The 16,476-nt window shown below is 50.5% G+C and overlaps 1 protein-coding gene across 4 annotated transcripts in view; it reads left to right on the top strand.

Moving 5' to 3' along the window:
* Positions 1-16,476, top strand: part of FLI1 (Fli-1 proto-oncogene, ETS transcription factor) — a 91,806-nt gene that overhangs the window by 64,596 nt on the left and 10,734 nt on the right. For all 4 annotated transcript variants that reach the window (XM_030964904.1, XM_030964905.1, XM_030964907.1 and 1 more), the window contains 2 exons: positions 340-543; positions 6,888-6,953. In XM_030964904.1, coding sequence (XP_030820764.1) covers positions 340-543; positions 6,888-6,953 — 270 coding nt within the window. The remainder of the gene's footprint in view (positions 1-339; positions 544-6,887; positions 6,954-16,476) is intronic.

Genomic DNA, 16,476 nt, shown 5'->3' with positions numbered 1-16,476 from the left:
ACACAGCCCTGATGTCCCTGCCCAGCTTTGCAGAGCCACACTCGGACAGGAACTCCCTCTCAAAGGGCTCAGCTTCCTTCGGGAAGCTTTTTCCAGACCGAGAAGAGTCCAATGTCACCGGGGCTGTTCCCAAGCAGGCTTTGGGCAGGTGGGGAAGGCAGCAGTGACCAGGCCAGGCTGTCCATGCTGAGCCCTGCTCCCGGACGGTGCCAGTTCATCCTGGCAAAGGGGGTCAGTAAATTCAATATCTCTGCCTGTGGAACAATGGCTGGTGCTGTGTCAGGGCTGCAGGGACTCTGAGGTGTGTGTGTGTGCCCATCCTGTGCTCTCCCCTGGCAGATCCCACCCTCTGGACCCAGGAGCACGTGCGCCAGTGGCTGGAGTGGGCAATCAAGGAGTACGGCTTGATGGAGATCGACACCACCATCTTCCAGAACATGGACGGCAAGGAGCTCTGCAAAATGAACAAGGACGACTTCCTGCGCACCACCTCCCCCTACAACACAGAAGTTCTGCTGTCTCACCTCAGTTACCTCAGGGAAAGTGAGTATTGCCCTGCCCATCCCAGCCCCTGCGCTGGGGTGAACTCCCAGGGCTCCTCCTGCAGCAAGGGACAGGGAAATGAGCAGAGAAAGGCAAGCAGAGAGAGCAAGCAGGGAAACAGGGAGTAAAAGGAGTAAAATGGGCTTGGAAAGTTCAGATCAACACAGATGGAGCTACTGGTGCTATCAGGGAGGTGAAGAACTGAGCAGGGCTCTGGAGGAGATTAGATAAGTCTTACAGATAACAACATCTGTGGCTATGTGATAAAAATACACAAATTTGCCATGGAGATTAAGCCTGACATTAACTGATTTGTCTCAGGCAAGCAATTCCATAGCTGTGCAGTCAGAGGGCTGTGCCCTCCCCATGAACAGGACCCACAACTGGCCAGGGCTGGAGCTTTCCTGTGCTCCTGCAGGCCCGGGTTTGTTGGAGAGAGTTCAAAACCCAAGAGTGATTCCCCATATGTAAATCTGCTGGTGCAGATGTTGTGCAAATGACCCAGGACTGTGAGAAAAAGGTTGTGGAAGCTCTTTATTGCTCCTTTCTGCCCCACACTTGAGTATGGGATGGATCCAATCTCCCTTTTTGCTCTATAAAGCCCCAAACCCAGGAGCTGTGAGCAGTCTGGAAAAGTGTTATCCCAGCACCCAAACAGGAATGATCACCTTAGGGATGGCACATGCACCTGATGCTGGGAGTCTTAGATTTCAGCTTTTCCAAGACTTCTGTGCAATCATGATCACATCCACAGGTTCCAAATGTCTCCTCTTCACTTGTAAATGGAGCTAAAAGCATTTCCTTTCCTCACAAAAGTGTGCTGAGGGTAATGGTGCTCTGATGAGGCAGAGAACTGGAGCTGGGCCCCACATACTCTGCTGTTTTCCCCAGTGAAACAGCTTTTATAGGACTATCATTATTTAAGCACTCAAAAATCAGGAGAAGGTGCCATGAATCAAGGTGGAAGGGCAGGGAGAGAAAGGCAAAAGTGTATTTTCTCCACTAGAAAATCCAATTGTTATGAAAAGGCAGCTGAAGATATCTCCTCTGACCAGCAAAGCAGAGATACAGAATTTAGGGTGTTTCTTCAAAGTTGATCTCTCCCTGCCCAAAATCAGTGGGAGTTTCACAGATTCCAGTGGCACAGAAGTTAGATCACAGATGGGTGCCTCTGGAAGCCCCACCTTTATTTTTCTTGAAAAGTCGAGCCAAGGAAATGATTCACAACAAAAAAACCCCAAACTGTTGGATTTGAACAGTTGTCCCTTGTGACTGGACAATAAAATAATTTTCCCATCCAAAATCATTGGCAAATTTAATTCAGTTTCATCAGAAAAGAGCTGCTAGTCCATAGGAAGCTTTCAAGGGGTTGCCTGTGGAATTAGACAGTTTCCTGGGAAATGGGAAAGCAGTTTTGTGCAGGCCAAACCTGCTGCCTGGGGCTGGGGAAATCGGGCACTTTGGAACAGGAAACGCTTCTCAATTCCCACAAGATAAACACCCCAGTGAGACACTTGAGTTGTGTTATTGATAAGGTTTGAGAATTGTCAGAGAGATGGAGTTGGATGGAGTCAAAGCACACGAGCAGGCTGGATTTGGAAAGCTTGGCAGAGGAGTGGAATTCTCCAGGTGGCATCTCCAGGATCATCCCCAGTGTTTGTGTCCTATTGTTTGGGCTGATCAAAGGCAGCATCAGGGGAATTGCATGGTTGATCTCATGGCACGAGCCCCAAAACCTGGGTTCAATGGCCGCTGTTACCATCTGCTGCTGCTGAATTGCTCAGGAGCAGCTTCCTGCTTGACCCCTTGGACACTGAGCTCTGGTCACACTGGTCTCCATGGCCAGCAAGGCAGCACCAGGGCACGCTGACATTCAGGACAGCAGTCCCTGGGTCACACCTTGCCTTTAAACACCTGAAATGAGGAGGTTTTGCTCTCTGTAAGGTGGCACCAGCCATCCTGCCTTCTCTCTGGGCCCCTCCATTGGGATTGTGAGGAACGATACCTCTTCCAAAAGTTTAGAAGGTTTATTAAAACCTCATTAAAAAAAAGTACAACAGAAGACTGAATAGAGATAATATTACCGTGCCAGGAGTAGAGGATCTTTCACCATGTGCTCATCCATACAATGGACGGTCCACCTTTTAACCCTTTAGCCCCTCCCAAAATCATGTCCATCAACTCCTTCTTCACTGTCCAGTGGTGGAGATCACTTTCTAACACATTGGAGGTCATCTGTTGCCATAGTAATGAGCCAACCCTCCCAAATATCCCAAACCCAGACCACCCCCTGGTAACAATGCAAGGGGAGTAAAACATAACTATACATCTATAGAACTTCTCTTAGCATATACTTAAGATTTGCCTTTTAATTGTGAGAGTCAGCCATGGCATTCCTCACCTACCACAGGATGGTGGGTCTGTGGAGCAGGGGCTGTGCCTCACAGTGCTGGCTGTGCCCAGCACTGCAGCCCTGCTGCAGCTGCAATATTTAAGTGCTGCTGCAATAATGATCATCAGAACATCCTGGCCTGCCAGGGCAGTGCCTGCAGTGATTTCTGTGCTTTTAAGCCACTGCAAAACCCGAGGAACTTTGCTGGACTCAGGCAGACTGCTCACTCCTGTTTCACAGGGAATTCAGTGCCAGTCCATGCCACTTTAGGATGATGGATCTGTGTGTGCTGATCCCAGATGTGCTCCTCAGGGCAGCTCCTGGCTGCTGGAGCTGCCCAGAGCACTCCTGCTTCCCTGCAGCTGCTCCCAGCCCGAGGACAAGCTGCTCTGGGCAGTGCTGGGTGTCTCCCTCAGGCAGAAACCCCTTCCAGAGGAGCTGATGGCTTTTCCAGACCAGCTTCCAGTGCATGTCCAGTGCTGAGCCTGGAGCTCAGTGCCATGGGGATTTGGGCTTTCATTTTCACAAGTTTTCCATTTTTGGAAGGGTGTTTGGCCCACAGACATTCCCTGCTTAGGGTAGGGAACAGGTGATGGCCACCAGCACAGGAGGATTTGTGGGCAGTGCAGACCTACAGGCTGGATTGCCTCTGCTCAGGCTCTCTAAAGGTGTTTGTGGTCTTGGGATGTTAAGCTGGATATGTGATGATTTATGAATCCTCAACTTTGGGGTTTGTTTTCCAAGAAACAAACCTGATCTGAACTTTCTGAGCTGTTTCCTCACTCAACTAGGATACCCCCTGAAAATGAGCTTTCCCAGAAGGTTCTCAGCATTTTACTCTCCTAATCAGGGTGAAAACTTCCTTAAAGCTGCCTATGAAATACATTATTTTGGCACAAATGAGTCCAGACTGAAAAAATAAACCCGCGACATCTGCATGACCTCAACAAAAGCTCAGTCTCAGTTTTAGCAGTGGAAGTTTCAAGGTGAGCTGTGTAATACAGTTGAGAGTAACCCAAACTCATCCCACAGCACCTTTAGTCTCTGGCTTAGGCCTGGCCCAGAATGGTGCAGTTGTTTCCTGTTGCCACAAGCCATTGAAGCTGGCAAGAATTCCAGAGCCTCTGTGATCCTCAGGAGATTTCAGAGTGCAGAGCCCAGTCCTGCAGCACTCTCCATCCTTTGGAGCCTCCCAAAACACCCCAGCGGCTCTTTCAGGGAACTCCCTGCCCACCCCCTCCAACAATCATCTTTCTTTGCATGTTCCTTTTAGCTCCCTCTCCAAAATCATGAAGCCATGCCTTGATCTGCCTTCCTTTTGTTCATCCCCACACACTTTGGGGCTCCAGACTGATCTTTCTCCAGCACATTCTGCCTGGTGAATCCTCTCCAGGCAGCTGTTGGGCAGGGGAATGGAGTTTTGGATGCATCCATGCTGTGTTTGGGATGAAGATCAAAAGAAGCTGAGCTGCCACCTCCATCCTTTCCCTCCCTGGTGGTGGCACAAAGGGGAAGAGCCTGAAGGGGAAAGAATGAGGCTGTGGTGAGAAGTAGAAAACTGCCCGGTGGTTTTTGAGCCATGTGTTAATGCCCAACAAAACCATCCTGCCAAGTGCAGCAGGACCTGGATTCCAGCAGGAGCCGTGCAGGGCCTGGGGAAGGTGAGGATAAAAAAGACTTTCAAATTAAATAAACCTGAGACTGTGGAACCAAGATGTTCCTGCCCCTCTCAAAGATGAGCTGCCTTGTGAGAGGGAAGGATTTATGGAAAAATTCTGCTTTTCAGTCCTTCTCCATCTTTTTGTTATGAATGCAAGGGAAATAAAAGAAAGGGAGAGCTGGGGGGTGCCATAAAATAACGAGTTTAAACATTAATTATGGGAGAACAGCCCTCACTGCATTAACCACACCAGAGAGCTGATCCATCCTTGGTGTCGCTGACTAGGGAAGGGAATTGGAACAAAAATGAAAAATCATCACCCAAAGCTCTGCCCCCGAAGGAGAGGGAGGAGCAGCCTGGCTTGTGTCTGTCTGTCTGTCTGCTTCCCTCTGTCCTGATCTGAGTCTGTGCCTTTCTCCTTTTCCCTCCTCCATTGAAACCCTTAATAGGAAACACATTTTCCTCTCTGTGGTGTTCCCACCAGAAACCTCAGACTGCCGGGCAAAGGTGAGAACTTTGAGCAATTAAACCGGGGGAGGCGCCGGTCCTTTCCAGTGGCTTGGGCTGCATTTTTTACCCTAAAGTAGCTGTAGGTTGATCCTGCTCGCTCAGTGCTATTCATCACCCCACCCCCACCGCCCCAGCCACTCATTTGCAGCCCATTTAGTCATAGAAAACCACGTTTCTGAATTCCCCAGCACTTCCCTGTCTGGCAGGGGGAAGCTGGGCTGGGCGTTGCACTCAGGATTGCTTTAAATAACCTGAAAAGGAGAGAGTGGTGGACAGGAGTTTCCCCACAGATATTCGAGAAAGAAATGCCAAAGCCAGAAGCCATCCGATGAAAACATGAGTTACGTGGACAGAGTTGTTTCAATTCCTCCAGCAGCCAATCTCTCTAAATATTCCAGCCAATCCCTTTGGCTATTGGCAGCTTTCAGAGCCAGGGTGCCCTTGGGGTCCCTCTGAACTCTTTACCTCCTCGTTCACCATCCATCCTGGTCTCTGGAAGCATCCCCTGACTTGCAGCATGTGGTACCATCCCTCCTCCCCTCCCTGCGAGCAGCTTTGCTTCCCAGCACATCCTGCATGCGTGTCCTGCTGGCTTGTGCAGCCTCTGGCTCTGTTTGCCTTGGGGAGGACAGAAATGCACTGCAGCACAGGGCCAGCAGCATCCAGCACCTGCAAAAGCTCTGGCAGGGACCTGCCCAAACCTCAGCACTCACAGGAGAGACACTTTGAGAGCACTGAGGGGCACTGGGGTCATTTGGGACCCTGTGCCCCACAGAAACGTGCAGGGCTCAGCCCCAAGTCGTGCCCAGCTGCTGGGAGGGGTTCCTGCCCTGCTGAGGGGCTGGGGATGCTCAGGGGCAGGATCCCCTTCATGGAGGGGATCTGCGGAGTGTGAAAGCACTCAGGGCAGCATTGGTGCTGCTCCAGGCACAGCCTCAGGACAAACAGGACCCTGTGCCCTGTCAGGGCTGTCACTGACCCAGCAGCAGCTGCTCCAAGAGCTGCAGGAAGGTGAGCCCAGGGGTGATGTGAGCACACTTCACCAGACAGCCATGAAATGGGTATTTCATGCTGGCTTCCCTGGACTCCCAGGATCTCCTCCTGCATTTCCAGGAGAGTTTACAGGAGAACCAGAGGGAAATGCTTAGAAAGGAACATTCCCCCACAGGCTGTACAGAGCAGAGACCCTTCCAACAGGTTCTTTTTGTGCTGCACTTGTGTGTGTCATGTGGGGCTGGATGGAAAGGCCTCTCTGAAGCACAGGAGCTGCTCCCAAATTCCCCAGATCAGGGAGATGCTGGAATCCCAGTGAGAACTGAGCAGCTGCTGGCCACAAACCAAGCATGTGACACTCTAAAAATGGCAAAAAAGGTCCTGACAGTGCAATTTGTGTCTTTTCTCCTGCCTGTTCCTCAAACAGAAAATTTCTCTATCACAGCCAGAGAGAGAAAAGCTTCTTCCTTATCCTGTCACACAAATTGTGCCACAGGCATTTCTGGAGGCTGTGCTGGGATAGATCCTGTACCTGTACAACCTCCCCCCTTAAGATCAGTTTTCAGTGGGGGACATCAAGGCACTCAGTGAGGGAGACAAATATCTTTATTTTTTGCAAGTGAGGAAACGGCAGCACATGTGCCCTGCAGCTACCAAGCTTTTAGATGAGTTTCACAGAAAATGTGTGCCTAATTAACAGCAAAATTAGCTTTTTTTCATGCCATTAACAACATTCCCTACTTGCCCTGATGGGTCCCCGTGCTCTAACTCCCTTTCTTTGCCTTGCAGGTAGCTCACTGCTGGTCTACAACACTCCATCCCACACAGACTCCTCACGTCTTGCCACCAAAGAAGGTCAGTGTCTTGCATATAAATGTCCTGGGTTTGACTGGGTTAAAACTAGACCTTGTTAATAATATCCCTGGCAGAAAATGTTCTGCACTCACAGCACAGTTAAAGAGGAATCATTGTCACTGTGCAGCCCCACCCAGGCTGGAAATGGCATCTCTGCTTGTCCAGCCAGCACCATGGCATCAAAGGTGTCACTGTCACACGGGTGTTTTGCTGAGCTGGTGAACTGCTGGCACATTTTCTGTTCCTGATGTGAACAGTTTGGGATCTCACACAGACAGCAAGGCCTGAGACTTTTTCTCTCTGAGTTCACAGTTGACAGGATCAAATCTTCTCACAATGAATTTCACTACTGTAAAGGCCACTCAGGTACTCAGGTATTCCAAACCCATCCATGGATCTGTAGCTCGTTTCAACCAGCAAGGAAGACATAATGTATCTTTTTGACAATTTCATTTTGGAATAGTTTGATTTTCTTTTTTGTTTCAAATAACCCCCTTTTTTTTTTAGTCTAGTAGAAATTCTGACCACGTAACTAAGCTTACAAACCCTGGAGTTTAAAAGTTAATAACCGACCCTCTTGAGGCTCCTTCAGGCTTTGGAGTTGTTTTGTGGGTCCTTCAGTCAGGTGTTTTAGGTTTTTCTCTGCAGCTCCAGCCCTGCTCCTTGTTCTTATTTTTATTGACAAACTGGACTCTCAGTCAGGAAAAAGTTGTGAATATTGGTGTGATCACAGAATTCCAGAATGGTTGGAAGGGACCTTAAGGATCACCTGGTTCCAGTCCATGGCCACAGACAGGACAGGATGAAGCACATCCCTTACTACACAGAGAAATTGAATTGATACAGTGAATATTTGGGTGTATTTATCACCCCCAAGTAGGGTGATAAAGAGCAAAAATCTGTTCTGTGCTCTGTAACTCCTGGGTAGGGACAGGAGTCTGCAATGGGGTTTGCCTTTCCCGTTGTGCTGCTGCAGGAACATTGGATTTGTTCCCTGGGCTCTGTTCAGCTCCTCCTTGGAGAAGTTTCTGGGGAGGGGTGAAACTCCTGCCCACCCCCCTGGAGCCAGCCTGCCCCTGTGCCAGCTCCCTGACTGTCACAAATGGCTCTCTGCTCTTCAGGGGAGCGTGGCTGCATGGACAAGCCACAAGTTTGGATTACAGGAACACTGGGGAAAGGCAGAAGGAGAGACAAAACCTCCATTGCACTGAGGGGCTGCAGCAAACAGAGCCCACATTTAACAGCTCCTGCAGGGAGGCTCTGGCTGCCTCCTTTCTGCCTTCAGGGCCCTCCTTTCTCCCTGCATTTCACCCCCAACATCTCCCTCAGAGCAGGACACGAAGTCAGGGCTGCTCCTCCAGCAGCTCCTTCTGTCCAACAGGTAAATCCACTGCAGCTCCCTGGCACTGTTCTCTCCTCTGAGGCAGCCCCAGTTGGTAAAACAGGGGCAATGCAGGGACAGAGCCACTCAGGCTGTGCTCTGACTGCTGCTTTGACATTAACAAAAATCTATTTAAAGTTCATCTGAGCTGGGCTTGCGCTGTGTAGGAGGGATATAGTGGGAATAAAGGGAATAAAGTAGGGACATGTGCTCCTTCACAATTTCCCCTTACACCCAAACCTCTGCTCATTCTGTCTCAGGCCAGGCAGTTGCTAAAAATAAAGCAAAGAAAAGTCTGATTATTTTTTTTTTCTTCAAGAGAAAATCTCTGTGTAGAACTGCACTCCTCTGAAATTTTAAACACTTTGTGACCTGGGCTTTGAGTCACTCAGACTGAAAGAAATTTGAGGGTAAAGCATCCCTCCCCCTGCATTTTTAGTGGCCTCGAGGGTGTCTCTGTAGTGCAGCTGACAGAGCTCTGGGTTCACTGCTGTCAGCGTGGAGCCCTCAGCTTCACATGGAACTTTCATCATGTGTCAATAAAGGACCAAGCACGCCCAGGAGAGAGGCAAATAAAAATTAAGAACTACGTAGAAATGTTGAAATCCCATCTATTCCTCCCCCATTTCTCCCTATAGGGCATAAATTCCACCATTCCTTCCACACAGGGTGTTGGTGTAGCACCAACTGCCCCACTCCAAGCCACTGCAGCTGGCTGAGGTTACTGAGATAAGGAAAAGGGACAGGAGAGCAGGACAGGCTGGCAGATAAGGGACTGGGGAGCAGAGTGAAGTGGCTCATCCAATAGCACAGCAGAGACTCATGATGCTCATAAAACTGGACTTGGAATTCCTCAGGCTGTTTTTTTTAGGAAACAGGATTTTCCTTGTTTCCTTTTTAATGGGCTCACTTCAAGATGATATTCTCACTCCAGAAGATAATATTCTTTTGGAAAAAGAATTTCATGTTTAAAATTATTATTTTTTAATTATTTTTTAACTTCTCAAAAGATTAAACAGTTTTCTTCATGCCAATGCATCTGGAATCTACCAATCCTGTAAATATTTCTCCTCTCTACGTCTGTGAATAAAAACAGATGAGTTTTTCTAACCACCTTCCCTTGAGGATTCAAAAGCAGGTGATGAAATAGTACCAACCATGCCAAAGATAGGAAAAAATACCATTTTCTTCACTCCTCCTGTAGCTTTTCTACATAACTAGTGCAAATAAGCTGCTTGTGCAGATTGCAGGGAGAGACAGGAGCCCTTTGCATACATTGACACTGTGCTTTACACAACATGTTCCATCCACGGCTGGAAAAAAGAACCCACAGGTCAGAAAAAAAAAGTGCAGCTGCAGCACAGACAGCTGCAGATGTTCCAGATGCAGCCCAGGCTCTGCTCCCTCTCCCAGGACCGTGTCCCCAGGAGCTGAGGGAGCCTGGCCCTGTCCCAGGGCTGTCCCTGGGCTGGCTTTGGTGCCCTGGCTGCAGCTGCAGACCTGGCTCCCTTTTCCCCTTCTGCTTTCTGCCCCCTCACTCCCTGCAGTGCCAGCTCTGCAAACAGGAGCTGCAGCTCTGCTTTGGGGCAGCTCAAGACCTCTGCAGCAGGAATTTTGGGAATCTTTACAGCAGACCCTGAAGTCCCACAGTGGGGCCCAGGGCAGCTGAGTGTTCTCACAGCAGACAGGTAGAACCTTGTCCTCTTCCAAGGCTCCTGCTGCCTCAGCTGCTCCCTTCCCAGCCTCATAAACACTCCAAAGGATGGGACTGAGCGTCACTGGGACAAATTGTCTTCAGCTGCCTCAGAGGAGTAAATGGCTCTAATGAAAATCACCAGTGGTTTTTGGCTGGAGAGCAATTTTCTGGGAAATGAAATGAGGCTGCTCTCATGGCTGAATGGAAAGAGCTGTGTCCCCCTCCCACTGCAGACATGGTCTGGGTCATTTTCTGGGACTGTTTGGAGAAATGAGTGATCTGCTGTGGGTACTGGAGACAGGGACAGGAATCTGAGCCCACAGATCTGCCCCAGTCCAGGGAGACCTTAAACTGCTCTCCTGCAGAAGAGTGTCATTTGAGCAGCTTTCTATAGGGAAATGGAAAGAATATTCACATACAACAACATTGGGAGGCCAAAGGGCCACGTCCCCAAAGGGCTCTGAGCTCTCTGGCCTCGCTCCAGCACAGTTTTAAAGCTTTTAGTGTGTCGGGGTCTGTGTAATTCCTGTGTTTAAGACTCGAGCAGAATGCTGTGCAGGAGCTGAGGCCAGAGCAGAGCTGGGGGCTCCCAGCGAGGCAGAACCCTGGTGTGTGGATGTGTGAAGTTCCCTGTGGCCATGCAGCCTGTGGGAATGCCTGGGCTGGGATGTGTGGTACTTTCCAATTCACAGAATCACTGGGTTGGAAGAGACCTTCAAGATCATTGAGTCCAACCCAGCCCCAACCCCTCACCCAAACCCTGGCACCCAGTGCCACATCCAGGCTTTGTTAAACACACCCAGGGATGGGGACTCCACCACCTCCCTGGGCAGCCATTCCAGAACTTTATCACTCTTTCTGTGAAAAACTTTTTCCTGATATCCAACCTGTATTTCCCTTGGCACAGCTCGAGGCTGTGTGCTCTGGTTGTGTCAGTGCTGCTGGAGAAAGAGCCCAGCCCCAGCTGAGCACAGGCACCTTTCAGGAGCTGCAGAGAGTGATGAGGGCAGCCCTGAGTGTCCTTTTCTCCAGGCTGAGCACCCCCAGCTCCAAAACTGCTGATCCCAGGGAACTGATGTTTGTGCAGGGAGAGGGGCTGAGGGGAGGCTCAGCGTCACAGGTGACAATTAACCAGAGGCTTCCTAGGGCTCTTTGCCTCCAGTTCATTCAGGATCATGGTTCAGAAGCTGCATTCACACAGGTTTGTGCTCTGCACACGCCGTGCTCAGCCCAAGGTAACAGAATCCCAGAATCATTTAAATTGAAAAAGCCCTCCCAGACCATCAAATCCAACGTGTGAACAATCCCCACCTTGTCCCCAGCCCAGGGCACTGAGTGCCACCTCCAGGTGTTCCTTGGACACCTCCAGGGATGGGGACTCCAAACCTCCTTGGCAGCCCCTTCCAGGGTTTAACAACCCTTTCCATGAGGAAATTCCAAGCTCAGCCTCCCCTGGCACAGCCTGAGGGCGTTTCCTCCTGTCCTGTAGCTGTTCCTGGGAGAAACCCCAACACCCCCCCCCCCCACCCCCTGGCTCCTGGCAGGCAGTTGCAGAGAGGGATTTGATCCTTCTTGAGCCTTCCAGATTTGGCTGAGAACAGTGACAAACCAGCCCACAGTCTCAGCAATCCAACCGAAACTCCAGCACAGCACAGGGAAAAGGGATGTGGTACCTTCCAAAGAGGGAAGAAATCTCTGTGGGAATACATGGACAGGGATGGAGGGGGGGAATTTTAAGGGTTTATTCTGTGGCTATCCCATACTTATCACATTATAGAAGCTGTTGTGTGAACAATGAGGATGTTTGGGTGCAAGGTGTGTGTTTGTGTGTTTGGTGGGGCTGTTGGCAAATTTAAGAGGATAAATAAATCAGTGAACTCTGAAATCCAGTGTGATTTCCTGGGGCTTTGTACCAATGTTCGTTGTGAGGCCCTAAGAAAGAGTTTCCTGGTGTTGGAGCATCAATTAAAATCTCTCTCACTCAAATTCCCTGGTACCTCACAAAATATGAGTCTGTGCAGCTGCTTTTCTCCCCACCAGGGCTGCAGCCTCTGTTCCCTTTAAACTGGCAGGAACTCCTCAAAACTCTTCTCTCCCACTTGCAAACTGAGTGACAATTTGGGGTAACAGGTTCAGATTTGGGGGAATTGGGGAGAGGGGGCAGAGACTGCAGGGAATGAGGTCGCATAAGCACAGTTCCCACAGGAAAACCTCTCAAATTCCTGCATAAACCCTTTCTCCTGAAAAGGCCATTTTTCAGATCTAAAAGGTTGTAGTGAAAAATATTGACCACGTCCAATAAACTCTCTCTGAGTGTGTCAGTGCAGTTCCTTTCCACAGCAAAGGTTTTAAACTCCCCAGTTCAGCTGTGGCGGAGGAAAAGCAGCTGCAGCTTTGTGCTCTCCTAATTGTCTGTACTTGCTAAAACATTTCTCTATGATATTTGTGTGCCTGGTGATGAAATATCCCATTTTTAGCTCGGCAGCAGAAAAATGGGAGGCTTTTTTAGGTCTCTTTTCATTTTGGCTGTGTGGCCAAGCAGGGATTTATGAGTTCAGGGGAGACAGTAGCCAGCGCGCTTGGATTTTGCTTTTTATACTTTCTTTTTTTTTAATTGTTTTCCTTTGAAATTCCAGAGTTAGTGTTTTGTCTGCTTTCTCCCTGACCCTCTTCGGAGGCAGGCGTGTGTTTTTTCACCAGAAAAACTGGAAACAAAGAATCGTTGTCTTTAAGCTGTAGCAGGCAGGAAACCCAACTCACAAGGGATCACCCTGAGCCAGCGCTGTCCCAGAGTAGACTCCAGTTCTCTGAATTCAACCTGACAGCTTGTCTGGAGCACTTTCTAAGTAACCATTATCCTTCCTTTCCCCCAGCAAAAGAGCCATTATTATTTTGCCTGGAGTGCAGTGCAAGGAGTGTTTTTGTGCTGGGGGGGGTCACACGTTTGCTGGGGTGCCAGGCTCTCCCTCCCAAAGCCTTGGAAGTGCTTGGGCTGTTTCCTAAAACAAGAGTTAATTTGTTTCCTGATGATGACTTAAAAGCTGTAAAGCTGCCATGGCTGTGCATGTGTGTCTTCCCTTTTCTCTCATGTGTGCGTGGCCTTTTTCTCCATGGATGTGAGGTTTGGGGTTTTTTACTTCTGCATTTGTGTGTCTTTCAACAAGAGCAACCTGCAGCCTGCCAATGGTTTGGTTTTACACCCTGTGCTGGAGGTAACATCCAATGTGCTGTGGGCACATTCCTGCCTGCTCCTGGCTGTGTTTGGGTGGTTCTGTAGGTGTGCAGAGGATGTGCAGCTGTGCCTTGGCTGTGCCTGCAGCCCTGCGTGGCTCAGGAACATCTCTGCTGGCTGGAGAGCATCTGCTTTTCCAGGCTGGCTCTGGGAAGGGTTCTCAGGACACATTCTTCAGCCTCTGTGCACTGTGCATTGGGATTTCTGCTGCTGATATTAAAAAAGCAACAACAAGGAAAAAAAATCTTCTCATTACTTCCTCCTTTTCTCCATAATGTGTCTTTGTGAGGCCAGCAGGGCTGAGGCAGACGTGGCTCAGGAAGTGCCAGCGCTGCTGGCTGGGGATGTTCTCCAGCCCCAGGCATCACTGGGGGCTGTCACTTCTGCCTGGGGCAGCAGGGAGAGACTCTGGGGCTGAGTGGGGAGCAGAGCTGGGCTCTCTGCCCTGTGGGGGCTCCTTCCCTGCACCCCTGTTCAGGGACAGGGCACAGGGCTCAAACAGAGCCAACTGTCCTGAGCATGCCCTGCCTCTGGAAATCCCCTCTGGAAATCACAGTCCCAGGATAGGTTGGCTTGGAAGAACCTTAAAGCCCATCCAGTGCCAGCCCTTCCACTGTCCCACCCCTTCCAGTGTCCCAGATTGCTCCAAGCCCTGTCCAGCCTGGCTTTGGACACTGCCAGGGACAGCAATCCTGAATCCCAGCTCTCTTCCTGCACCATCCAGATCCTGTCTGACTCTGGAAATGAGTGGCCTTCAGCCACAGGGCTTTAATCCATCACTGATTTAGAGCAGTTCAATCAGAAAGGTTTGATCCCTCTGATCTGTATTTCTATAAAGGCAGCAATTCATAACCAGGCTCTCAGCTACTTTCAGACACTCCCCAAGCTAAATCTGTCCTTCACATCCATCTCTGCAGCAGATTTCTCACCTACATTCAGCAATCAGTCCCTTCTCACTTGGTTTGAGTTGACTTCAGGTCAAAACCCAGTGTTGTTCCTGGATTTGGGATCTGTGAAACAGGTTAACAGCAATGCAGAGATCAGAGAATCACATAAGCATTCAGGCTGAAAGGCCTCTGAGATCATTGAGTCCAACAGTGCACCCAGATGGATGCCAAAGATGGCTTGGTAATATTTTTCAATTGTGAAATAATCAAACTGCCTGATAATGTAAAATAGAAGTAATTTTGAATCATTCTGCACTCAATGAGTTGCTTCCTCTTAGTGAAGAGATTTGGAATTACTGATTTCCTCCTCTGACCCTGGGAGTGGTGGTTCCTCTGCTCAAGGAACAGCACATTGTGTCTTGAAGGGGAAAAGAAAGAGTTTGGTTGGGAAGTCTCATGTAACCATGGCAACAGGCACAGCAACACTGGCCAGGAGTGACAAAGACATGCGGCACATGTGTTAATTAATCGTTTTAATTAGCAGAGATAGTAAGTTGACAAGCAGTTCCTTGCAGAACAAGTGATGCTGTGAGGTTTTGAGGCTCAGTTTGACACTCATGTCCCTGCAGCTGGGTAAATGTGATGGGAGAGCCTCTGGAAAAGGCCACAGGAGTCCTCAGACCCTGCCCTGCTCCAGCCCCTGTGCCACCATCCCTGCCCACACCTGGAGACAGGTGAGAGCCCAGAGCCTTCCCAGCTCTGTGCTGAGGGGAGCTGGAGCTCCTCTGCTGACCTGGGAGGATTGCACTGGGTGAGGGGCACTCAGAAATGTCCTGGGGGTGTGTGTGGGGCACTCAGAAATGTCCTGGGGGTGTGGGGCAGTGAGAAATGTCCTGTGTATGAGGGGCAGTCAGAAATGTCCTGTGGGTGTGTGTGGGGCAGTCAGAAATGTCCTGTGTGTGTGTGGGGCAGTCAGAAATGTCCTGGTTGTGGGGCAGTAGAAATGTCCCTGTGTGTGGGGGGCAGTCAATAAATGTCCGGGGGGGGGGGGTGCCTGGGTGTGTGTGTGGGGCAGTCAAAAATGTCTGTGTGTGTGTGGGGCAGTACCGATGTCTGTAAGGGGCGTCAGAAATGTCCTCTGTGTGTGGGGGACAATAATGTCCTGGGGGTGTGTGTGGGGCAGTCAGAAATGCCCTGGGGGTGTGTGTGGGGCAGTCAGAAATGTCCTGTGTGTGTGTGGGGCAGTCAGAAATACCCTGTGTATGAGGGGCAGTCAGAAATGTCCTCTGTGTGTGGGGGGCAGTCAATAATGTCCTGGGGGTGTGTGTGGGGCAGTCAGAAATGCCCTGGGGGTGTGTGGGGCAGTCAATAATGTCCTGGGGCTGTGTGGAGCACTCAGAATGTGTCCCTGGAGCCAGCGAGGGACTGTGTGGGCCCCACAGTTCAGTGTTTGCCACCATGTACAGCAGTGCCCTGGGTTTCGAGGAGCAGCTGGGGGTGGTTTGGCCCCTGGTCCCTGCAGGAACTGCAGCCTGGGTTTCTGCTCTCCACTGGCTTTGAACCCAGCCCAGCTCCTCACTGGGGTCCCCAGGAGGGCACACACCGGGGCAGGCCTGGCTGAGGGGCTGGGCTGGCAGCAGGAGAGGGGCAGGGTTTGTTCCCATGCTGGGACCTTTCCAAGGCACTGGGGGTGCCACCACTCCCGGCCTCAGCTGGGCAGGAGAGGCCCTGGGGCTCTGTGCCCTCCTCTCCCTCTCTCCCCGTAAAGTGGCTGCCACAAAATAGACCCCAAGGGACCACTTGGATTAATGACAGGGCTGCACCCCGAGGACACCTGGTTCTGCTTTCCCCATTTAGGGAAGCTAATATAAATTCCAGCCACGAGGCCAGGGACCTTTCTCCCTCCTAAAGCAGGAGGGCCTTGCAAAACCCAGCCTGTGTTGTGCATGGAGAGTCCATGGCCCAAACCTGGCATGCAGGAGGAACTGTTCTGGGGTGACCTGACTCATCTGGACTGGAGCACGGATACTTCCAGGCAGGACTTGGCCTTAGGGATTTCAGTGAAGCAGATCAGGAGAAGGGGAAGGAGAAGGCTGCAAACCTGAAGTGGGCCATGAGATCCACAAGATTCTCCAGGTACCTGAGTCCCCTTTCCCTCTCTCCCTATAAAGTGGCTGCCACAAAATAGACCCCAAGTGACCACTTGGCCACATCACAAGTCTGGATTCCCCAGGACTCCTGGGTCTGCCTTCCCCCTGTCTCCCTTCCTGGCTCTGTCTCCATGGCTTAGGACAAGCCCCTTCCCACCCTCCAGCTGCTGAATTTCC

The sequence above is a fragment of the Camarhynchus parvulus genome, chromosome 24, assembly GCF_901933205.1.
Source record: "Camarhynchus parvulus chromosome 24, STF_HiC, whole genome shotgun sequence".
Taxonomy (NCBI): Eukaryota; Metazoa; Chordata; class Aves; order Passeriformes; family Thraupidae; genus Camarhynchus; species Camarhynchus parvulus.
This window is presented reverse-complemented; position numbering and strand designations above follow the sequence as displayed.